At 36.7% G+C, this 25,381-nt stretch overlaps 1 protein-coding gene across 11 annotated transcripts in view; it reads right to left on the bottom strand.

The window, feature by feature from the left end:
- Positions 1-25,381, bottom strand: part of CADPS2 (calcium dependent secretion activator 2) — a 310,379-nt gene that overhangs the window by 26,940 nt on the left and 258,058 nt on the right. For 5 of the 11 annotated variants that reach the window (XM_057415800.1, XM_057415805.1, XM_057415806.1 and 2 more), the window contains 6 exons: positions 20,080-20,235; positions 16,368-16,515; positions 15,362-15,376; positions 11,433-11,507; positions 7,927-8,010; positions 7,776-7,808 (listed from right to left, as the gene is read on the bottom strand). In XM_057415800.1, coding sequence (XP_057271783.1) covers positions 7,776-7,808; positions 7,927-8,010; positions 11,433-11,507; positions 15,362-15,376; positions 16,368-16,515; positions 20,080-20,235 — 511 coding nt within the window. Of the gene's footprint in view, positions 1-7,775; positions 7,809-7,926; positions 8,011-11,432; positions 11,508-15,361; positions 15,447-16,367; positions 16,516-20,079; positions 20,236-25,381 lie in introns of those variants that run through there. The other 6 variants (XM_057415801.1, XM_057415807.1, XM_057415811.1 and 3 more) reach the window with 3 other exon arrangements.

The following is a 25,381-nucleotide window of genomic DNA, read 5'->3' as shown; positions in this document are numbered from 1 at the left end:
AATGAAGATTACAACAGATAAGACAGTTTTCTATGGGAAAACTTGGTTTACAGAAATCATTATATTTCCTTCATTAAAATGTGCCTTCATTAAAATGTGAGAGAAATGTTTTTATGTTAAACACAGTGAAGGAGACTTAAAACAGAAAGCTCGTATCTTACTTTAGTATACTCATTTGTGATGGTACAAAAAAATATACCCAGCATTGAAACCTTACATACTTTTTAAAACCCGATAGGCAGTTTATAGGAATTGGACTAGTTTTAACTTGGAGTGATAAAGGGATAATATTTTGAAATCTCCAGGGGTGGGAGAAGGAGATAATCTAACAAATGAAAGGCTGATTATAGTTCTTGCAGATACATATTCGAATGTATAAATGAATCTTCCACTGAACGCTAAAACCTAATGGTTCTCCAATTCATGCAATTTTTTCCTTTACTAAGTTCAATAATACAAATGTTCATCTTGCAGACAGCCAAAGCCAGGAAAATAATGTTTCCCATCAGCGTTAACTCTCCCCTTATCTTTGAGATGTTTACCTAATCTTGAAGCTGTGACATATGGGAATTTCACACCTAGTGAATATATTTTCATGTAGCTTGTGGCACGGGAGTGTAATCATTAAAAGAATATACACTAGTAAGAGTAACTGCAACAGCTGGTGACATTTACCAATTAGAATTACAGTTCTTTAAAACACTTCATCCTTCTTTAATGTGTGCAGGATAATTATCTTTGAAATTGCTGGGGAAAAAAAAATTAATTTTCCTTTTAAACAGTGTCTGCCTACAGTGGAAATATGTCTGGGTACGGAAGATCTTCAATGCTCCAACAATATGACTCGGTTTTAAAACCTCACCAAAATCATTGCAAGATAACCATCTTTGCTCATGGCTGGCCAAGCACACATTAATGGAGCAACAATATATCAAATACTTCATTATATCTCCACACTGCATGCACTGAATTTAGTTTTTTCTCTAAACGTGTAAAAAATAAAAGAAAGCTATTACAAGCATCAAAACAGCCTCAGTGCTATATATTTAATGTTTTAACCTTTTTAACAGGGATTATGCTTAAGATGGGAACCTCTGAATACGTGATCCTCTGTTGCTCCATTTTGGATACTTTAGAAAAAAACCCCAGGCTAATGTAGGCTAAAGCCCCCAAATAACAAGTTAGTAATTGGATGCACCTCAAAGGATAAACAAGCAAGCAAACAAAAAAAACAACCCCCAAACAAACAGAAGCTGAAATATATTTAAAATAACTGTCACAGGAGGCATTTCATTACTAATATTGGACAGACTTAAGCAACTTGGGCTCCATGATGTGCATCTATACCCAGTACAAAAAATTCTTCTCCTCTGAATCTCTGGCAGAACATCTGCTGAAGTTAATGGGAGAGAACTATTTTCACTTCTTTGGGAGAGGAATTTAACCTGGTATATTTAGCTTGATAACGTAAAAAAAAAAAAAAAAAAAGGTATTCTGTCTCAAAATTTCCTCAAGAAAAAAAATGTTTTTTTTTTTAAATGATAAATAAAAAGCTATTGTAGGTTTGTTTTATTCCTAACAGTAGACAAGATGTTTTACCTATCTGAAAATGAAAGAGAACCAAACAAAGAGATGAATGGAGAAACTGGAAATACAAAGACATCAAATAAAATACCAGGAAATGAAGAGCTGTAAATAGGGTTACTTTGTCACTGGTTACACAAGTAACTGAATACACTGGCGAGTGAATGAGTTTAAACAAGGGTGTAGGCTTCAGCACATTCTTTTTTAGGGTTAATCACTAGTTAACCTGGCAAGATGAACATGCTGTTTGGGGAAAAAAAAATAAAATCCTTGTTAATTATATACTGCAAGTGCTCTTACTTCCTGCTGCTGCACCTAATCCTACAGGTGCAGGTTGTCTCTTTTACTATTCACTGGTAGGTGGGTCCAGATCGACAGGCACTTTTCATAGCAATGAATTAAGATAAAGAAGAAACAGCTTAACTTTTCCCCTTTGAATAAGAAGACACTACCATAGTGTCTATTTAACAAGAAGGCAAATTTTAAAATACATTATTCCAGTTTCCAAGATGATGCAGAAGCAGTATTATAATCAACACACATAGCTCCCACTGGCAAAGTTTGCCTGAGGCACCTAGTCAAAAGTAATGCTGCATTGCCTTGATTTCCAGGCATACAAATATCTTGCTGCTGAAAGATTTGCAACAAGTGTAATACTGCCACTAATATTAGGCTTTTCCTACAGGAGACTTCCGCTGAAGTTTCTGCACAGCTTTTTGCAGTATGACAGTTTGTCACAAATTTCAATAAAAAATGTGTACATTTATAAATACTTGATTTATGTTTATTCTCACTTTGGCATTTGTCACAAAACATTTCTTAGCATCTGAGAGTATCAAACAAACCTGTATTCTTGATATTACCAAGAAAAAAAATCTAGTTTTACCAAGTTGCTATCCTATCAAGTCATCAGCGAGAAGGAGATGTCAGAGACTAACTATATAATAACAAATCTCATCCCATTTTGTGTTTGCTCTCCTCTCCTCCCCCTTTCCCTTCCCTGCATCATGGAGGGAGACTTTTTAACTACAGCGTGGATGTCACAATGAAATGAAAAGGAGTGATGAGCTGGAGGGGGCTATTGTGAGAAACACAGGAGCTCCTTATTCAGTGTCCACCACCAAATGAAAGAGCATGTTGGAAAATTTCACTGCCTGAAATTTCTCCTTTAAATACTTCATGTCTCATGCCTGGGCTTTGGAACAATAGAATTAAAATATCATTAAAATATTTTTGGAATACAAACTGCTTGTACTCTTGACAAGATCCTTGCTCCCTTCATTTCTTACAAATTAAAATACATAACCCAGGCAGGAAGATGCATCATTTATATAATCAGTCCATTGTAAAGGTAACATTTTATTCTCACATGGTTATGAAATATAATATTTTATTTAAATAGAAAAAAACAATGCATTTTCCCTGCCTCTAATACATCTTCCTGTAAAAGGAAAAGAAATCTTGGCAAAGGCTAAATGTGTGCATTTTGACAACTGTCATGCAGCAGTTAAGCTGTGATTCTGCAAGCGTTTACACAAACATTTTTCTATATATGTGTAGTTTCATTACATCCATGGGGCAACAAAGGAATGCAAGTGTCTACCCCAGGATCTGGATCCTCTAGTGCAAAAGGTCTTAAAAATGTTACAGTGCAAAACCAGGTATTAAAATATGCTTCCCCCCCCCAAATAACTATGTTCTACTATGGTATTTTAACTTTTCTACTTATCAGAAGCTGTCTTTCAGATTTTCATTTAAGAGGTATCTCAGAAATACTGCTGACTTAAAACAGACAGTGCAGGGTTTTCCCTCCAATTCTGCAATAGCTTGTTTTTACAGATCTGAAACAGTAGGGCCAGTTCCCAGTTTTGGGCATACAGAGGAGGATGATGTTGGAACAGAGAGGCAGGAGAAGCCCTAAGCATGAGGATAACAAATGTTCTGTGCTCTTTATTTTTAGACAGATGTCTCCAAGTAAATCCTGCTTAAAAGTGAATGGCACAGTATGGCCACACCTGAATAAACACTGATTTCGTAGAAAAAAAGTAGTTTGCTGCTTAAAACCAGATAAATGAGGTCATGCAGCAAGTGTGAGATTTGGAAATTGAGGTATCTGGAAGGTCCCAATGTGTATCTGCCTGGTAGGAGGCAGAGTTCCTACTCTGGCCTCTACAGGACCCCATAAGTCAAATACTGGCACATGTGTGAGGCCCCTTTTCATACCTTTGATCCCTGCATAAAGGCAAGAGCGGAGCAAGAGGCCTGGCATTGTGTGAGCTGCGCACTGCTGTCAGCCCTGGGTCCTTCAAATGACCTCTCTGCACTTGGTATGACAGGTGGCCTACATGAAGTGAGGGAGGATTAGGTTCCTTCTGTGCCCTCTAAATGACTGGCATAGATTACTGGCTCCTACAAAGGGATTTAAACATACCTTTCCGAACAAAAAGCAGTATATACATATGCATGTAACTGGATGCTCAATTTGTATGACTAATTGCTCTGGTTGTAGTTGGAAATGAGGCAAATGTGTGTAGAAATGACCAGCTAGAGACACAATTATTTGTGTGGAAAACTGACTTACATGATGAGAAATTGAACACAATGAAATTATCTACATGATTGAGGAATAATAATAATTTGAGATTAACAATATAGACTTTTTTCGCTCAGTTCTACTGCATGCTTTCCCTATGCTCATTGATTAACTGGCTCTGTGAACAGAATATTAAAAAAAAAAAAGAAAAAAGAAAAGAATTAGACAGCTTGTTCTTCTACATTCCCTAAGGATTGTTTAGCCTTTAAGAGAAACTAACAGAGTTAAAGGCGAATTTGGGTGAGTTGTTTTAAAAGAAATAGTAACCTAAATCAGCTCCTGCATTACCAAACATCAAAACATACCATTAACAAGAGAACAAATTGCACGTTTCATGCACTACTTATATTTGTAACATTTATGTTATTTTCCTGTGAACATTTGGTTTCTTTCACATGCACAGCAGGCACAATTTCTTTCACTTCAGAGCCTAGCATACTGTGTCAATTACAGAAAGAGTGTAATAGCAACTAGATTTCTTCATTATTATTTTTAGGAAATCATAAGCCATCATAGTTGTTACTCTTCTTAGCGTGGGTTATTTTGCACCGTCCCTAGTATTTCTGCTGGTGTTTCAATTACCCAAACACACACAGTGTCCACAGAGCCCTACATGCAATGGCTGGGGAAACCAATGGAAGCTCCTTGTGACTGAGTATGTCCCACTTCATGAAGGACCTTCTGAAAAATGGAGGCTCATGTTGAATACTTTCTTGAATAGGTTAAAAAGAAAAAGAGGAAACATTTTTTGGATGGACTAATTCATGATTCTCTGGCAAGATTAACAAATGGAAGGGGAGATAGCAACATTTTTACAAACATATCTCCCAAATGAACTGTGCCTACATTTCCTACCCTGGCACTGAGAAGTTGAGTGATGCCTTCTGGGGAGTGTGCCTCTTTGTGCCCGACTGTTTAATGACTAAATCCCCTCTCAGTATTAATAGAAGTAACATTTTCCTCAAAGTGAGCAAGACACATCCAAGAATGCCTTCCTTTAGAATCCTTTATTATTTCTATTTTTGGTTACCTTTTAACTTTTGTATCCCCTTTACCTTCTATGCTCTCTCTAAAACATTCTGCTCAGTAGTACCTTCATTTTCTTCTAACATCTCTTTTATCCATTTATTTTCTTCTTATTTCACTATAAACCAGCACATTTTTTTCCTCTTTGCCAAATATTGAGCCTGGCAATCAAAGGAAATCAAATGCTGAATTCACATGCTCAAAAGAACCTCAAAGGCCTTTTGCCTCCCCCAGCCTCCTTCTCCCTGAGATCCACCAAGCTCTTTTTCAGGGACCCCAAAGACGACACTAAGGTGAGATGCTCAAATGGAGTTGGGGCACAAGGGAACAGTGTGGTCATTTAAAAGACCCCAGAAACAACACTAAGGTGAGATGCTTGAATGGAGCTGGGGCACAAGGGAACAATGTGGTCATTTAACAAATTGCGATTTTGCACATATTTGCAACTATAAAAGAAAAGGCCTGCTGTGGTCACATCTAAGTCACTTCCATATATGCAGCTGTATTGTAAGGAGGGACAAGAAGAGAATTTAAACCATATCGGTTCAAACTACAGCCACACAAGGCATTTAATTAGCTTCAGTGCAGGTTTGCTAGGTTACCATCTCATGACCAAGAGCTCAGTGTAAATTCCTCACCCTGTGCAGCTCCCCCTCCACTTCTCACTCCAGTTGTGAGCCCAGGAAATGACCTTGTAATGTGATGACTTACAGCCTCCTTTTGTAGTTGGAATTTGTAACTTCCATAACTGCCAATTTTAGATCCTATTCAGACTAGGCACTCACTGTCAGTGGTGACAGTAAAGGCTCTTCCTGGCCCCAACTGTGTCTTCACAACAAGGGGGAGAATGTGAAGAAGCAATCAGAGTAACCCAGGTAAAATCTCCTCCAGAATTTGGAAAATGTTTGCTTGGTCAGGTCCGCAGCCTCCCTGACGTACAGTTTACACTTTTAGTTTACAACTGTAGTATTACTGCCCAGTTCACACTTTGGACTGTGGGAAAGGTGTGTGGGATAGCTGAAAAGTGAAAGGGGCTGTAAAAATGCAAGGATCCTGACAGCCTGTCTAACTTGGTCACCTCTTCAGTCCGAGCCACACCGTTCAGTGCATGTCAGAAAGGCAATGGGGTTCCAGCAATCAGCTTCTCACTTTGTCTTTCCTCCTCTCCGGAGCAGTGCACCCCTGTGTGACCTGACTTGCAATACTCCCCTGAGCCACGGCAAAGGTATTTTTCAGTCCCATCTATATTGGGAACTTCAGTGTATCCAGGCCAGTGGTAAAAGATTTTGAAATCTCCTTCTCATAGATATTCTATGTAATTTGGAGAGTTTTTTCATGTTACTTGAAAGAAGCCAATGAATTTCTATTTTGTTTAGTAACTTTTACTTTTTTGAGTCTAAAGTGCCTCATCAAGGATCCTTTGGGGTCCACAGCACAATATATTAACGAAGGCTATTCTAAATTAACTGGATTTGATATGAGGTCATTCTTTTGAATGCAAAATTGAGTCTTTTTCTTTTTTTTTTGTAAAATACAAGAGCATTTATACAATTCAACAAAAAGGCCACACATAACCAAATAAGAAAAAAAATCCTGAAAACATAATCTGAACAGAAATGTTATTACTCACTATTTATGAATAGGGTGACTATAAAGATAGCAAAATAACAAATTCCAGAAATGGAATTTTTTTCCTTTTATTTAGTATGCATGGTTTTTTTTTAATAACTTATTTAGGCTTGGAAGTATTATATTTTTAAGTCTAGAACTGCTGAAAGGATTTCTGGCCACCATACAATCTAGCATGTCTGGCATTCTTCTATATTTGTAAGTTTATTTCTTGTAAGGTCACTAACATAAAAATTTTAGTCATTTTTTTGATATGCTTGGAAAATAAGATTGTTTTAGAATCAGATTAAAAAAAAAGATGAGAACACAAACTTGTGAAAGAAGAAAGGATATTTACGGACAGTGATAATGACAGTATTTAGTAACTTCTTGCTTTTTAAAAGACATTCTACTATGATACTCTAATAAGAATATCCTAACAGCTGGATTTTGCTTTTATATATAAAAGAGCTCCAACAACTACCTTTTCCAGTTTTCATTTATATCACACAAACATTGCATAAGCAATTGTAAATCAGAGACTTAGCAAGCAAGGGATTAAAAAGCAAGATTGAGTCCTGAAGTCAGAAATCAATAGATAATGGATATTTGAGTACAATGTTTCTACTTGTTGCTTATCCTGTGTATTTGAACAATTTAGCCAAATGATGGAAAGACCTCTACAAAAGAGTATCTAAGTTACAATGCTTACTCTTCTACAACTGAAAAAGTGCATTGAGAATAACCTTTCTAAGCTTTGCTTTGAGACTTACTCATTGCTTGAGGGAAATGAAATGCCCTGTGAGGTTTGTAGTGGCTGTTTAAATACTCAGTGTAAAGCTATAATGAATCTCTGTAGGAAAGCAGAATGTCAACAATAAAAAAATGTGAGCTAACAAACTCCCTTTTTTTTTTAATTATTATGAGCACTAGGAAAAAAATGAATTAAAAGGCTTGTACTTACAGGAACATCAACGTATTTTGCAGCTGCTTTCACCTTTAGAAAATTAAAAATAAAATAAAACACATTAAAGCACTTTTTACTACAGATTGTGCACAATTTCAGAATTATACACAGAAAGAAAACCAGAACTGTTATGAATCCAAACACTTACAGTGAATGAAACTAATGATGAGAAGAAAGTGCCTTCATCGTATCTTGACAGCTTGGACAGCACACCTTCTAACACTGACACAACCTGAGGGAAAAGCACAGAGTGAAATCTAAACGCACAATATGAAAAGAAAATATTTGGAATGAGAATGTGAGTTTTTCTTCATCATATTATCATTGTTCAGCAGAGCAATGCAAACTGTAAACTTGATCACTTTCTCCATCTCACAAAGTGCTGAAATCAAGGACAACATTCTTTTTGCAGCTTCACCTATTGATTGGACTGATGGAAATCATTCAACCACTGCAGAAATAGAAACCCAACCCCCAAATTCTCCTGAGGTGGGGCTGCTACCTAACACCAATTTGCTGCCTCTAGAGCATGTGGTTAAACATAGGAGTGTGCGTACCCAGCATGTATTTTGGGTAGAAAACATATGTTATTTTCTAGGACCTCAGTTTCTAAGATCACAGCATCAAAGATGATGGAGCACAAATGTTAAAGGTGGTGATCTCAATATCACATTTCTCTGATTTTTGCTACTGAATAGAAACCCAGCTCTGATTTCACCCAACAGTATAATAACACTAGAGTTTTCTGTCAACACCATGTGTTGTTGAACTACTACGACGTGGTAGGCAAGGGGCAAGAAAATGTATGCCCCAGTCTCTGGTATGGTGAGGTTTCTCTCCCCTGTACTCTCACCTGTGATTCTCTAGGTAAAGTAAGCCCTCAGGCAACTGATATGAGAAGGATTTTTTGCCAAAATTTATTTCTGACACACCCCCCCCATCTTATTAATTGCACTAAGTATAGCCTTAATGTTAAAACTCCCCCAAATCAGCCTGAAAGCAAACAAATTCCCTTTTCATGTCCCTCTGTGATGTTACGCTGCTCAAGTAATTAATGGTATATAACATAAAATATGTCAGCCATTGTGTTCATGCACATTTGTTTTACACATATGAATTGCTTTCCATTTTATATAAAGATTGTTTTAAAAGTCATCCCTTGTTCCCAACACAGTCATTCTCACAACTACGGGTATCATTTTATGAGTGTGAGGACAGAACAAAATTCCATCTGGCATGCTGTTAATGGGCACTGTAACAGTGTCACAACAGTGTCACCTCCAGAGGAACTGAGATCATCACTTTACAATAAGCCCTGCTCTTAACAGTTCAAGGAGCAGGAGCAAGTGCAAACCGACATTTGTCATTTATCAATCTAACCTGTCATATTTACAGTGATTAATTAAGACACTAGTATATAGGCGCCAATCAAGGAATAAAACCATATCATGAGAGAGTGGCAGTTGTTTCTGAAGCCCATGCACAGTATAATTACAGTCCTTTTATTAGACTGAATACCAGCTTTCTGCTTTGCTGTTGCATGTCTGTGAGATGCTGCTGATCATACTTTAAACTCATTTTACCTGACTGGAAAGGATTCTTTCTGCAGAACTGTGTTGAATCTAATTGTTCAAAGATCTGCTATGGAAATGGCTGATCTCACAAACAACATGGTGTCTACAGTGCCAACAAATAGTTCCATACAAGTGGGATACAAAAGAACACAGAGCAAAACATTGCAGTGTCAAGGATGCCAATTCAAACGAAGCTGAAAACTTGTTTTCTGAGATCTCAGTGTAGAGACACATGAAGCTCTAAAAGCATTTCTGTGTATACCTCACATTCTCTGAATTGGTTACCCTGAGACACACTGTGCTTTGTGCTGTTTTGTGCTGTTCCTGTGATTTGATAAATGTTTTAGCTTGGTAAGTCTTGTGTGCAAAATACACAGTATAGTCTTTACCAAATAAAATCTCACTGAAGTGAAAGTGCTCTTTTCATTTTCATAGATGACTTGCAGCTAAAAAGAATGATTGAAACACATTCCACTGGAACACAAAAGAAATAACACAGAGGCAAAGCCTAAAACATAATGAAAATATATTAGATGAAAAAATGACCACACATGAATATCATGCACACTGGTGTGTATTTTTCCTGGCCAAAATCAAGAATGAAACATCAGCCTTCCTCTGTACCCTCAGAGGCTTTCAGCCTTGAAACAGAAGCAATCAGGATGTCATTGGCATTTCACATCTCAGGTGAGGAGTGGCTGGTTAAGCTCCTAATGATCAGCCAATCACACAGAATATTTGCTTCATATTTCAAGATTTCAACCTCTGGTAATAGCATATGTAACAACTAATGAGGAAAATCCCTCTGTATTGACAGCAGTTGTCTCTAACTTTCTTGTATATATATCCAGGAGATTACTATTTTCTCCCTTCTTCTATAATCTCAGATATTAAGAAAGATAATTAGAAAGTTTGCTTTTACTAAATTCCATTTTCTTCATCTTCAATACACTAAAACCAGAATTTGACAGGTTAGTTTGGAGTGATGACAGGTGGCATGTAAAATGCAAAACTATTGAGTTGAACTATTTGTAGTTATTTTTACATCAAAACTTCTCTTTAGAGAAAAAATATATCATTTTTACACATTTGTCAGTAAGTGGACACATTTTGCTTAAACTTCTACAATGATTCTACAAAGCCTTCCTCTTCAACTCCTATGCAAGCATGGTGGGTGTCAATCCAAAAGGAGATTCCTACTCCCCCACCCCCTGCCAGCAAGCTGTGACAAGTGAAAATGAAGGCATGATGAAAATGTGACCAGAGTTGTATTTTTGTCACTAACGCACAAATTGTGAAAGTATGGCTTATTTCTCCTAGTTGAAAATCAGATATTTCTGGGTAGCTTGGAACGCATAGATAACAAAACTTCTCTTGAAATCTTTTTTTTTGTGTGTCATTGTTTGCTGTGTCCCTCAAACTATTAGGGACTGAAAGCTTTTCTTTTATATCAAGCACTTAAGACTTTTATTGGAATAGAGGTGCTACAGTAACACAAGACACTGTTTAAGTTTTCTTCACTTATTCTCCAAGCGCCTATATCATATCAAAACATATATTCTTTTTAACTTACAAAGCCAACGTCAAGAAATAACAACTGACAAAATATTTTTAAATTAAATGATTTGTGGACCAAAATCTCATTACAAAGTTATACGAACACTCTGGATGTTGTCCACCTCTAAATACGAAATTTAAATACTATTTTGTGATAGGAAGAAGGTTTTCATGTGAAAAGTTAAACAAGAAATAAAACACGCTATTACTTAAGATAATATTGATACATTAAAGGCTACCAGTTCTACTAGCTTCTAGCAGTTCTTATATATAACAAAAATACAGAAGACATATTTATTTGATATTCTGTTCAGGTTGCATAGAAATTGTTTACCTAATGGGTTGTGAAATTTAATTTCGTAAATTCAGTATTGTTTGCATGACTATTATTTGCAAATTTTGCTGTTTTCCCCACAATCTCATTGCGTATAGGAAATTTGTGATATTGAAAGACATTTCAGAAGTTCAATAATTAGAGATATATTTTCTGCTTCATTATAAAATAAAATCTAAATGGATTTACCTTTGAAACAAGAAGTGAAATAATTTCTTTAACAGTTTCTTCAACCAAGTCATCTATTTTTGAATGATATTGTTGCTGTATTTGAAAAGAGAAAGAAGCATTAGCATGTATCTGAACACACACTTTTGTCGTAAGTCATAAATGATGCAAAGCTGATAACCCTGCCAGATCAGATTTAGTTAAAATTATCATTTTGAACATCAGAAGAACAAGCCCTTGAAAACGATCCACCCAATCAAGACTTCCTTACATTCTGTGTTGAAAATTTTCCCATGTACACTGTTGAGTTAAGCAGCTAATGGGGTTATTATTTAGATGAATTGAGTTCTTATTCTTATTCAGGAGAAGGAATGTGAAGGATACTTTTTGTCTTCTCCTATATAATTAAGGTGGCCATGTATTTTTTTCTAAAGGGTTGGTTTAGCTGGAGAAGCAAAAAGACTAGAATAAGATTTAATTAATACAGCATTTCATGTCTGACAACTCTCATTCATAAGTTATTTTAAATGTCCTCTAGAAATAAAATGAGCTCCAATTGTTCATCCTAAAAGAGCCTTTCTGTTAGCACAGTGAGCTGCAGTTTATACAAATCTTACAATATGCTCAAGCAAGGGCAAAATTAAAATTTCATCAACAAAGCAGAATAGATGGTAACAAATTAATAGGCTATAAAAGGCATAATAAAACAGACTTCATTCTCCATAGGCTTTTTCTTTAGCTTTTTCATAAAGAAGGTGTCTTTAAGTAAATGCTTTTAAAATAAATCTGCAAGACTTTAGATAATACTACAGAGTTCCCTACTGAAATTAACAGGAACTAGGAATCCCATTCTGTCAAGGAGACACATCAATTTAAACAGTAATTCTTCCTTTAGAAACATTTATCTGACAGCCAAGATTGTCCCCAATAGCCACTTCACAGAAAATGTGACTTGTAAAGACTAACCCTACCTTCATAGTTCAAGGCTACTTGGAACAGCTAACAGGATAATACTTGGAGTAAAAGTACTGAGGTCAGTATAAACATTAGCCTAACTTAGCAGCTGCTAGCTGAATAGTTTTCAAAGCTTTAAGTTTTTAACGGATATTTTTCATCTGTCCCAGAGTTGCCATACAAACCAAAACATTAAAGTTGATCTGCTTATTATATTTAGGAATGATTTTATAAATGGGGTACCTACTCAACCTGTGTTTAAATGAAGAGAGAATAAAATTGTGAAATGCATTTGCCCACACATATGTATCTGCTACAGGTACCAACATCAAGTGTATTAATTTTTTTTGTTTTTATTTCTTTTAAAGTTTAAAAACCACTTGGAAAATGTAAATGCACATCTCAGATAAGTAGCAGCAAACATCCAGGGACAGTGAAAGAGTGTATGTGAAATACATCAAAGAAACTTTCCACAATTTCAGATATATTTTATTCTCACCATATTAATGTATTGACCACTATAATATGCTCTTGATCTACTAAGGACTTAAATCACTCCAAATTACCTGTGACATCTCTTGCTCACACACTCTTCAGAAGGCAACAGTATCTTACTCTAAAAACAATAAGTAATCTTTCTCCTACAGATGCATGTTGACACTATGCGTATTTCTACGATACATCAAAAATCACAGTTGTTCCTCCAATAAGTGTCTGCAACTTCACCTCCACAGCACATTAAATGAATGGATCAATGTATACTTTAAGATCAGCTCCTTTTTCTTTTTTCCTCCTTCATCACAAGGCAAATATAATTTTGTAGGAATCGAATAGAATCAGTAACTTCATTGCATGACCAAGAAAATCTAAAAATTATTCAAAAATCACAAGCTAACAAAATTATGACATTTAATTATAAATAATGTTTTAATTTTTAAAATTTTTTTTTTTCTCAAGATTTATTTTGCAAACTGTGAGATCATAATTATTTTAACCCACTCATCAGCTCATGAATTCCACTAAAAAGGCCACACTCAACAAAACTTCAGATCCTCAGGGAAGATTATGTGACTCCAGAAGACACATTTGGAGAAGATGGCAAATACAGTAGAATTAACAGTAAAATTGTATGAGCTGACAAGGTTGTATGCACAATCCTGAAATGAGCACTTGCAGGTGAAATAAGCACTCCTGCTTTTCTCCTTGCTTGGTGAAAGCAGACAAATCCCTACCTCTTTTAAAACACATGGATAGCTTCTTTTAGGTTTTAAGATGACATCCAGAAGGCAAGGAGAGGAGCCCTCCTGAACGGCAGACTTCTTAGCAACTCTTTATGAGAGTGGACTTAACTGGAAGACATTTTGGAGCATGGTGAGGAGGGCATGAAGTAACATAGGAAAACCTGGGGATTCTATCTAAACTTTAAACTCAAGGTACTATTATTGCTAGCCATGACCAGAATTCCCTAATTACATGATAATTAAGAATTCCCTCCTATCTGACAACACAGGGTGAAAACTTCAACATCGGACTACTTGAACAAGGTATAAAACTGATCATAGCTCTGCAGAGGGAATGAAAGGAGCATGCTGTATTCAAGATGTTTGAGTTTAACCATCTCACTAAATAACACCTTCCATCACTTGCAGATTAAGTTCTAGAAATTGTCAGATGGATATTCACTGTTGAGTTTTAGGTGAACAAACATGCCTTTTAAAAAATGTTAACTTAGGCCTTATGGAATGCTTTTTTTGACTGTCAGAAAAGACCATTTTTGACACTAAAATGAAGATGAAGGAGGTTGAAGGAAAGAAAGTCAATATGGGAAAGTTTTCAAGATCAAGTGGCTAAGTAGGAGTTACCGGAATTGCCAGAGCTGCTGTAGAGCCAGAGATGCAAATGTTTATGCCATATGATCTGACTGCTTTGACAGATGGCCAGATTCCAGAAGTATCTCACCCAACAAAACTTGAAGCCTTTTAAGCAACCATGATATCAGCTACAAGCAACGGAAAAGCCTATTTTTTCTTAACTTTCAAAAAAATCCTTAGAAATGGAAGAAACTGATAGACAAGAATTGAAGTTTTATGTGAAAGAAGGGTTTCCACATTATCTGATATTTTTAATATGTGAACAATTTGAGATTCCTTTGGTTTATTAGATGAATTTGGATGAAGATTAATTTCGGGACTTTGAAAAAAGTATGTATTTCATCCCAGATGTGCTAATTTGTCAAACAAATCACTGGATTCAGAGAAACAGTCAGACCTAGTAGGGAACAAAGGCTGTATTTTTGTTTTGGCGTTGTGAAGAGTGTATGATGGAGTTTGAAAGTCCAGAGAAATGGGAGGATTTCAGAAAAGAATCTGGTGAAGATCTGCAGTCCAAAAGGCTACTGAACTTTGGCTTTTATAGTAATGCTACAAAATGCTGAACTTCTGCTTCGAGGGGACTGGCTGACAGCGCAGAAGGCATTATCCAGAGCAGGCAAGAGGAATGGCATGACTGGGGGAATGAGGCTATACCATCTGTCTGCAGTCTTTATGGAGGTACTGGTATTGAGTGTCCACAGAGTAGGGTGTGCATGGACTTGTTTGCAGGTTACTGCTTGGACACTAAGTATAAGACGGCAGCATCAGCCTCAGGCAGAGTTGGTAGTTGTGGTTTACTTCTGATGAACCTGAAACAAATTCTTTTGCCTTATTGAGACGTGAAAGGGTCCAAAACTTTGTGATCCAGCAAGACAGGACACTGGGTCTGAAAAGCACAAAAGTGAAGAATTCATCCAGACCCTTCCTGAGCAAGGAAAGAAGAACTGAGAAGCTGATGATCAGTCTGTAGCAAGGGTAGGCAGTAAAAGAATTCTGAAGGCTCAGCATATAAATTAATGTGAAAACCAGCATTACCATAATAATAATAATAAAATAATTATAATTAAAAAAAACAATAATAAAAAAAAAAAAGTAGGTTAAAAACAAGAACAAAAAGACACTTACCCATTGACTAGCAAACTGGTTCATGTCACGGAAAACCAAAAGGAAAAATAAAGATGACAGGGTATAACAGGAAAATGATGAATGTCTCATTGAATTAAAAACAAAAACAAAAAACAAAAGACAAAAGACAATTACATTGAATACACTAACTTAGAAAGCTGAGTCAACAAAATGAAGAGCACAGTAAAGAAATGGAAAAATCAACAGAAATGATGTGACCAAATAATGTAAACATGAAACTGACGAAAGTTGACATCATTTTTGCTGCCAGATTCTGACTAATGTTTTTACCCTCTATCCAAAACCAAATGAAACAAAATTACACTGCTAATGCGGTAGCACAGCAAGAACAGTTTTAATTTTATGCTGGTGGTCTCAGCATATATAGTATGCCTTTTTCACTTTACAGATTATTCCTGCCGAGAGTGACAATATGGGAAGGAGAGTAGTTGGTGAAGCCTATATATCCTTCTAAAGCTCCACTCCATTGACAGTCCTGGCAGCAGACTACTGCCAAAATGGTCCCTGTCCTTGGAGACCACATAAAGAGATCCCATTAAATTACCTGATTATTTCTTTCCTCTGTTTTCAGCACGTACACAGGCATGAATACTGGACATATGAGCCACTGAAAAACAAACCTTCTTCACTTACAACCTGGCTGCAAAGGACAATGTTTTGGCTCTATTTTACTATTACAAGAGTCCTGAAAATGGCTGTTTCTCTGCTGCAACCCAATAAAAGATCCCAGAGGGGTTGTGAGTCAAGAAATCCTCTGAATGTTCAAGACTCACAGGTCAAAGCAAATAAATTACAGAAGCATCTGAAGATGAAGGGTTGTGTCTTGTGTATTGCTTCTAGGGAGCTGTCTATGCATGCTCCTGTACAAGAAGAGCTGTGTGACACATTTCAGTTAGTTTGAAATTAATCTATAAAGGACTGTCTGCAGTGTGAGGTGTTTCATATTAACCAAACACAAGAATTAAACATATAAAATTCCACTTACCTCTTGCCCCCCATCCAGTATGCAGAGTTTAGCTGTCTGTTTTTTGGCATCAACTAAGACATTAAACATCGTACACAGAGAAGAAGGGATCCGCAAGTCTGTTGTTTTGTTCATCTTTTGCAGCTTGAGTTCAAATGCAATTCTTGTCCTGTTTATTGAAACACAATCCATCATATCAGTTTCTCTGATAATTCTGACCAACCAGTGTACAAACTTATGAACCTTACTAAACATGTTGGCTTACAATGTACACGCGCATGAGAATACCTTAGAAAATTCTGCACGTGCAGAATATCTACGCATTCAACAAACAATTGCATTGGTGGCAATCTCAAGGCTGCACTGCTTCAGCTAATTCAGCTGAATAATAAAAGTAGTATCTTCTTGCCTGCTATATAACAATATTCTTCCTTGTATGATGACTAAGAACAATTTAAAGCAGTGAAAAAAAATACCATAAATTTTCCAACCTTTCTATGTTAAAATTATCATACCAAATAAATGCTTCTAAGAAATATAATAAAAAAAATAGTCTTCTGTATTTAATATGAGAGAGAATTTTAAGGAAGAAAATGAGTTTATTATTAAGCAAATATTAATATGTAATTGAAAAGTAAAATGTATCAGTAGATACATTACACAAAACCCCTCTTTTCTTCTCACACAGGTGTAAATAAGGAGCAATGCTACTGAAATAAATAATAATGGTTCAGAATACATAAATATAAAAGTAATGTTTTATTTCCACCCTTATTATTAAATGTGGGTACCAGAAACTGACAAAACATTTTAAGGAGATAAGAAAGAAGCATCCCGCCTCCATTTTAATAAGTCTTATAGAACATGCTAGTTATACAATAAGAGTTCCACCATTCTTTTCTGAGTTGCTACTAATACAATCCACCCTGTGGATGTAATGTACTTTCTTTTTTACCTGACATACAGTATGTTTGACCATACTAAAACATACTTAGTGTATAAACACTAGAATGTTATGCATTAACTCTAAAATATTAATGCATTTTCTGTATTGACACTAGGATCATTCTACAATACTAATTAAGCCTTCATTTACTGCCATCAGAACCTTCTTATTTTCTACAAAAGCAAGCAGCAAAGATGTCAAGATTGGTATCACAGACCAAAATCCAATAAAAGAATTATTTTTGTAATGCTTCAGTGTTAATACTTCTGTTCTCAGTTTCTGTTTGTGATCCTGGCAGCGAGCCATTTTTAACCTATTTTGTGTGTGCCGTTAAAAGCCACAGAGTCAAATCTCTATGGTGAAAAGTTTTAGATAATGACAACATGTGGCATTAGATTTATTGCCTAGGGTAATATATTGATGCAGTTGCCCTTCCCATATTAATTTGTAATAATCTTTGACTAAGACATAAGATGAATTTGAAAATACTAATTATTCAACAAATTGTGTTGACTAGTACTACTTCTATGAACCTTTGTATTTCAGATGATGATAAGTTGAATGAGAGTCCCAGTGTAAAGTTTTGTTTTTTTTTTTTTTTTTTTTCTTCTAGGCTCAGAATCAATATTATCAGAATATTACTGCATCTCAATGATACTCCTTTGATGTTTTTTAAGATTACACTGTCTTCCAGTCCTTTGAGATTTTACCATTTTTTCTAAGATTTGCTAGGTATTTGCAGTTGACAGGCTTCAACACCAAATTCTTTAGAACAGAAGGATGTAAACTTACATAACTTCAATTTTAGTAGGTATTTTCTCATGTTTCTTTGCCAGAGCTTAAAATTCTATTCCATACACCATAACATCACTCTTCCAAAATCAAATGGAAATGTTTGTGAAATGCTTCTACCATTTTTACCATGATTTCATCACTGTAGCTCTAACAAAAGGCTCATACACTGAACCCGAGGTTCTCCTTGTTCCTACTATTTAATAGAAAATAATAAAATACTATGCTATCAGATTTAACCTTAGTGCATGTTAAAGGTTCTTGATTTCTTTAGTCTTCCTTATCAATGTTGTATATTTCCTGCTTGACACTATTAAATTGTCTACAAATTATTTTCCCCCCATTATTTATTTATTTTTTTTTAAGAATTCAATATTTTTATGTGTCCAGATTAAGCTTTCTCTGTATGTGGGATCATGCCTTCCATGTAAATTTTCTAGACACGAAGATGCATATTCTAAACTCAAAGATATGCACTGAAAGCTATGATATGACAGAGATCTGTTTATATCACCTATGCTTAATTTGAAAGAACATATCCATAATTATACAATACAGTTAAAGAAAACCAGCATTGTTTTCTATAATTTGCAGAAGCTTAGCAATGTAAAACAGTGTCAGATGACTTTCAAATGGCCTTTTGTTTATTGCATAGACGCACAAATGCTGTATACACTTTAGTTTGTAATATGATGACACCAAGCTGTGTGGTTCGGTTGATACCCTGGAGGGAAGGAATGCCATCCAGAGGGACCTTGACACGCTTGTGAGGTGGGCTGATGCCAACCTCATGAAGTTTAACCATGCCAAGTGCAAGGTCCTCCACCTGGGTCGGAGCAATCCCAGGCACAGCTACAGGTTGGGCAGAGAAGAGATTCAGAGCAGCCCTGTGGAGAAGGACTTAGGGGTGTTGGTGGATGAGAAAGTGAATACGAGGCGGCTTCAGTGTGCGCTTACAGCCCAGAAAGCCAACCGTATCCTGGGCTGCATCAAAAGGAGCGTGACCAGGAGGTCAAAGGAGGTGATCCTGCCCCTCTACTCTGCTCTTGTGAGACCTCACTTGGAGTATTGTGTGCAGTTCTGGTGCCCTCAACATAAAAAGGACATGGAACTGTTGGAACAAGTCCAGAGAAGGGCCACGAGGATGATCAGGGGACTGGAGCACCTCCCGTATGAAGATAGGCTGAGAAAGTTGGGGCTGTTCATCCTGGAGAAGAGAAGGCTGCATGGAGACCTCATAGCAGCCTTCCAGTATCTGAAGGGGGCTTATAAGAATGCTGGGGAGGGACTCTTCATTAGGGACTGCAGTGGTAGGACAAGGGGTAGCGGGTTCAAACTTAAACAGGGGAAGTTTAGATTGGATATAAGGAAGAAGTTCTTTACTGTAAGGGTGGTGAGGCCCTGGAATGGGTTGCCCAGGGAGGTTGTGAATGCTCCATCCCTAATGGTGTCCAAGGCCAGGTTGGACAGAGCCTTGGGTGAGATGGTTTAGTGTGAGGTGTCCCGGCCCACGGCAGGGGGTTTGGAACTAGATGACCTTAAGGTCTTTTCCAAGCCTAACTATTTTATGATTCTAAGATTCTATATTTCTTATAGATGCTACTCTAAAATAGTGACAAATTAAGTATTATTATTAGCTGAATAGAAATAATAAGATAGTAATGGAGAAAGGAAATGTACAAAATGAAAAAGGATTTCTTCTAGCAGATTTCTGAGATTTGTTAGTATTTGCCACAAATATGGAATAGAAAAGACATTTGGTTTAGTCACTTTCAATGGTCTAACATTTCTGCACACAACATGTGCAGAAATTCTCCTTGGTATTTCCCAGATGTTGCCAAATTGCTGATTGACATACAAGTCATGATCTCTTTACGGTTTCCCTGATTCCCCAGTCAGGATTCTGGTATAGGTGTACCTCTGTGAGCCAGTATGTCTATTCCTATGTGGATTTTCAAATGTCTCTGAATTTTTAATTTATCATTTCGACTGTACCTTTTAACGCAGGCTTCTATCATGTCAGTGGCCATGAGTTTAAGTCTCTGCTCTAAATGGCTGGCAAATTCTGGTTCTGGCCAGTGAAGATCAAAAACAAACATCTGCAGTGCATCCAGTTTCCAGAAAAGGTCTTCTGATGTAGCTGAGCCATTGCTATAAGAAGCAAAACAAAAGAAAGCCCCCAAGAAACAGAAGATAAATGTATAGCTGTTTATCCCAGTTGGCATAGAATTATCTAAGATACTAAGAATTCCTGTCACACCATCTTCCACCTTCACTTCACCATATCTCATAGCACAGTTACTCTTATTTGATTGTGAAAATGGTCATGGAAAATTTAAAATAATTCCCACTAGAATGAAAAAGTGAAGTTTTCTCATCTGTTTGATGAGAAACATGACAGACTAGGGAGGTAAATGGGATGCTGAGGAATATAGAAAATGAAGTAGCTCATATTTTGTATCAAGACAGGAAAAATAAAGGGTAGAGGAATAATTAATTAGCAAGGACCTTCTCAAAACAGTAAAGATTTTTCACATACATTTTCTTGCCTGCATAACTCTGGTAGATAAGCTTACGAAAGAGATGAGGATGCTAGTAGAAAAAGGAAAACAGAAACTATTTAAAGAAATTTGTGAACAAATAAAATGGGGGATTAATATGGCTTTGTCATCTCAGATTGTCCATGTAAAGTTCTTCTTCCACCCTGAATCAATTGCTAAATTTAAAAATATTCGCTTGTGATAAGATAGAACAATTTAAGGCTAATTTTAGCAGTAGCCACAGTTACACTTCAACTGTCACTGTGTTTTCATGATGCGTTGCATTGTAATTCCTGGGTTATTGGTTGTGCTGCACAGCATGGCATTCCAGGATATTAGTGACACAAGAACCAAAACTCAGCCTGTTGGTCCCAGTTCAGATAAGACTAGTTGAAACATGTCGCTACTGACATTTTTTTTCTTCTGCCTCATGTCAAAAGAACATAATTATCAAAGTGTTAAGTGACCCCAGCTCTTATGGAAGAGGTCAGTGGGTGTTGAGTGTGCTCAGGACAGAGCAGGAGCTGATTAAAAAGAAAGAAAGAAACGAACTAAAAATACAAAAGGCCGCTAATATCTGACCACCTCATGCACCCCTCAGACAGCAGTTCCACCACCGGTTCACACCAGGTTAGCTGAGCCAGCAGGTGGTGAAGTGAAGCAAAGCACACAGCTCATGTTCAGGGCTCTGAAGAGGCAGAATGGATGCAGCAGCAGTACTGCTTTGGTCTCACAGCATCCCATGAGCTTCCAAACCCACCCAACTGCCCCCTTGCCCTGCTGCCTTAACGCCATCACTGTCTTCTGCAATGCTGTGTGAATGCTGAAAGGAGCTGCCAAGCCAGGCAAAGGGACAGCCAGCAAGGGCTGGGCAGTGGGTGATGAGCTGGGAGCTGGGGTGCCTGCCTAAGGAAAAGGCTGGCTCTGAGTGACTGACCCTGAATTCAGCTTTGGTTTTAAATGGTGCAAGTTTTGATATCTTCACCATGCATAGCAGGAAATTTCAGTTTTAGACAGGTGTTTTTGATACCATGCATATTTCCCACTCTTATTTTAAGTATAATTGCTAATTTTACATTTTACTGTGCTCCTGAAAGAAAACACCAGCAACAGGAAAAAGTCCCATGGGACTGCTAAGTTTATAACTTGCACAGGGACATTACCTGTTAAGGTTGGACCTGAACAGGGACCACTTTTATACACCACCAAGTTTAATTAAGAAATAAAAACAACAAACCACCAAAACTTCTCAGAAATTTTCTAATACTGTTAGACTGTTTCTTAAGTTATATGATAAGCAAATACTGAAGATTTCATTACATCTGCTGTGTACACTGGCAGTGAGTGACGTTGCAGATGCTATGTTATGCACGTTATTTGATTCAAAAGTGACTAAATCAATTTTTGAGAGGACTGATGTAAAAGAAAGCAATATACAGGGACAGAAATGGGGACAATCTCAGTATATATATATATATACATATTGCAGTTGATCAGAACATCAGAACACAGAAAACCATACATTCCCAAGAAACAGAACTACCGTTTTTTCATCATCAGATCATACAATTTAACCATTGTTTTATTCTTCCATATTTTTTCTTTTTTTGCCTAATGGAATTCCAAATGAAATTCTTTAGGACTCAGGAGGACTAATGTGCTCTCAGTAACATCAGTGTATTTTTATGCATGTTCACTCCCTGGTAGCCACTTAATTTGGTTTCATTAGACTACCAAATAAAGTTTCACAGTTATAATAAATGTAATAATAGACACAGGTTCATGAAGCACTAATTCATTCTGTGAGAAACACTCATTCATTCATTCTCTTTTCATATTATTTTGAGCTCCCATTCTTCATTTTTTTAATGACAACTGAATTTGACTGGCATATTATCCCAATAAGATGGGGAAGGAAAATAAGTGCTACAACAAAAACTAATTGATCCTATTTCACACATCCAGACACAAATATCTAATTTGTTTGTTAAATGCTGCATAAAACTGTGCTTTCAATCACCTTGTTACTGCTATTTGTACCAGATACTTGTTTTATTTGATTTTTAGGAATTTTTTATCAGCACATACCTTGATACACTGAAGTGGTTATACAGTCTAAAGATTTGCACAGTTGACCAATTTGCTTTCCCTACTAGGAGCTGGAAACATCACTTCAGGGTTTATACTACATGAAGTGTAACATGAAGAAGAGCTAAACTCAGTTTTTACCTCCTTCTGGCAGCAGAAGGAATTCCTGCATTCAAATAAAACCACCAGCATTTGAAATTCCAGAACCAATTTTTTTTTTTTTTTTTGTGAAAGGACAAGACACATTATTGGCTACTGAAAAGTTTTTATTTGGACATGTATGGTAAAACTACTTCAGTTTAATGAATGGAATAATATAGCTCTACTAGGAAATGGAACTGGTACTCTTTCTTTAAAAACTGTATTCTATATACTTATCTATATTTTTAATATTAAGCACAAATTCCACTGTTTTGCTCATCAAAACTTATGCCTTCAGCACTAGCTCCTTGTGCAAAAGGTACTGTCTAGTTGTCCTCTCATTTTAACCAGGTCATGGCAGTTAGAGAATGTTTCCAATGATTAAAAGAGGAAAATATTATGCCCACCCTAATAATTTTTTTAATGGGAATTTAACTCTGTACTTGGTCACACTGTGACTGGGAGAATGGACCAGGTAGCTCCAGAGGTTTATTTTAGCCTGAATTATTTTATGGCCAAATGCCTTGCAACATACTGAATAGAGCAAAAATAAAGTCCAAGATGTAATGTTTCTCCAAGACCCTCCAGAATATTAAACCTAGGAGCTGCATAAAACCTCCTAAGCAATTCACTTATCTACTGACAGCTGAATGAGACAGCTCCCCCCTAGGCTTGCCAGCTACCTAAGCAGTAGCAATTAGTCAAACAAACCACTAATAAAGCACTCTGGCTGCAAGATCAGCACAAACACAACTCCAGAGAACATACTTAATATGTCAGTTCTTGCCTAGATGTGAAACTCCATAGGACGGCTTGGGATATGAAAACACAGGAGTAATACTAAATATCTCAGGACATTCTCAATCAGCCACAAGATTCAAAACCAGCTGGCTTTCATTCTTGTGGAATTTACTAAGAGCAATGATGGTGATTTTATAAATTACAGCAACTATATATTTTTTAAGGTTACAAACCCTTAGTGTTTTGTGAGGAGGGTTTAGAAAACAGGGCACCAGCTCTGTGTTCGTTGTGAGCCCTCAACTTGTGAGCTCCAGTTCTACTTCCTTTATGCTGCTTCAAGATGAGTATTCAGGTCTCAGAAAGTCAGCTGAGAACTTGTTCAACAGAAGAGTACTTCCAGTAATTACAGTCAACAGCTCTTAGTCCCACCTCTCTATTTTCCACCACCAGATGAGGGAGAAGGATAGAGCAGAACTTTGGCAACTAACAGATATATATGGTCCCTCAAAGATAACAGGGACAGACTTATGTCATAGTTCCTCTACTTATTTCAAGGGTGAGGCAACCTAAGCATCAAACAATCAAAACATGTTTTTTGAGCCTTCTTCCTGCATGTTAGTATTTTTGGAAGAAAAGAAATTTGGTCCACAGTGTCTTCCAGAATGCTAAACAGAAACCAGCTGTGCTCAAATCTCCTTAGTCTAAAGAAAGCAGGTCAACTAAATTGCACTATTCCATCAGTACTGTGGGTACACTTTTAAATATACACCCTTAAAACACACACCATGGCCTCCGACCACTTTACTGGATAAAACACTGTCACAGCAACATATGCAGTACTACAGATGAAACCCCCACAAGACAGTGCTGAAACATGGCCTCCTGACACACTCAGCATGCATGAACACAAAAAATGGTCCAGAACGAGAGCTCAGACACATTCAAACCAGACCCTTTCATATCACAATCACTGTCACTCTTCCAGCTGGTCCCTCTTGTCACTTATGATAGTTGAGCTATAGCATGAAGAATAGATCTAAGACATTTCCCTTTACATTGCCTGTTCTGGTTGGAAGACAAGAAAGGACTATTCTCCTGTAAGCATGTATCTTATTTCATGTTTCCCCAGCCTGATGTTTTAGACTGCCACCAGATAGCAACAGACAGCCTCGGGTCTGTATCTGCAATACTTTTGGCCAGTGAATCAGTGCAGTCATGGCTGCACTGAAAATAACACTACTATATAAATTAAACCATAAATAATTAAAATCACTCAAAAATCAAACTTAAAAGCCAGGTCCATAAGAGGCAGAGTAATTAAAATTAAAATACAAACTGGAAAAAAAAAATCAATTTAAAGTAGTACATCTGAATTAACAAGTAAGTACAGAAAGGCCCATCCTCATTCTGGCTGATTAGAAGATTTTACAGAATATTCAGACTTTTTTTTTGTCTTTAAGGATATTGTCTTCAGCCAAATAGAACAGTAATGCACACTGCTCTGCATGTCTAGCCAACCTGTCCTCTGAGTTGTCCTCTCCAGAGACCAATCAAGAAAATCAGACTACCGCTCATAACATTGTCCCCTTTTCATATGTCCCTTTCCAGTGCCCAATAATAAAAGATTAAGCCAAAACAATTCAAAATGAGGTAATGATCTTCCTAAGTGCTGTTATAAGCAGCATATATTTACTGCTCAAAAACATGTGATGAAGGGGAAAAAATGACAGAATTAAAAAATATAAATAATCTTCTCTAGTAATAGTCAAGAGACTTTTCACAACTTT

Source organism: Pezoporus wallicus, unplaced genomic scaffold (assembly GCF_028554395.1).
Source record: "Pezoporus wallicus isolate ANWC-B61680 ecotype Strahan unplaced genomic scaffold, APGP_CSIRO_Pwel_v1 contig_6966, whole genome shotgun sequence".
In the NCBI taxonomy this organism is placed as follows: Eukaryota; Metazoa; Chordata; class Aves; order Psittaciformes; family Psittacidae; genus Pezoporus; species Pezoporus wallicus.
The sequence above is the reverse complement of the archived record's forward strand: the minus strand, read 5'-3'. Positions and strand labels throughout refer to the sequence as shown.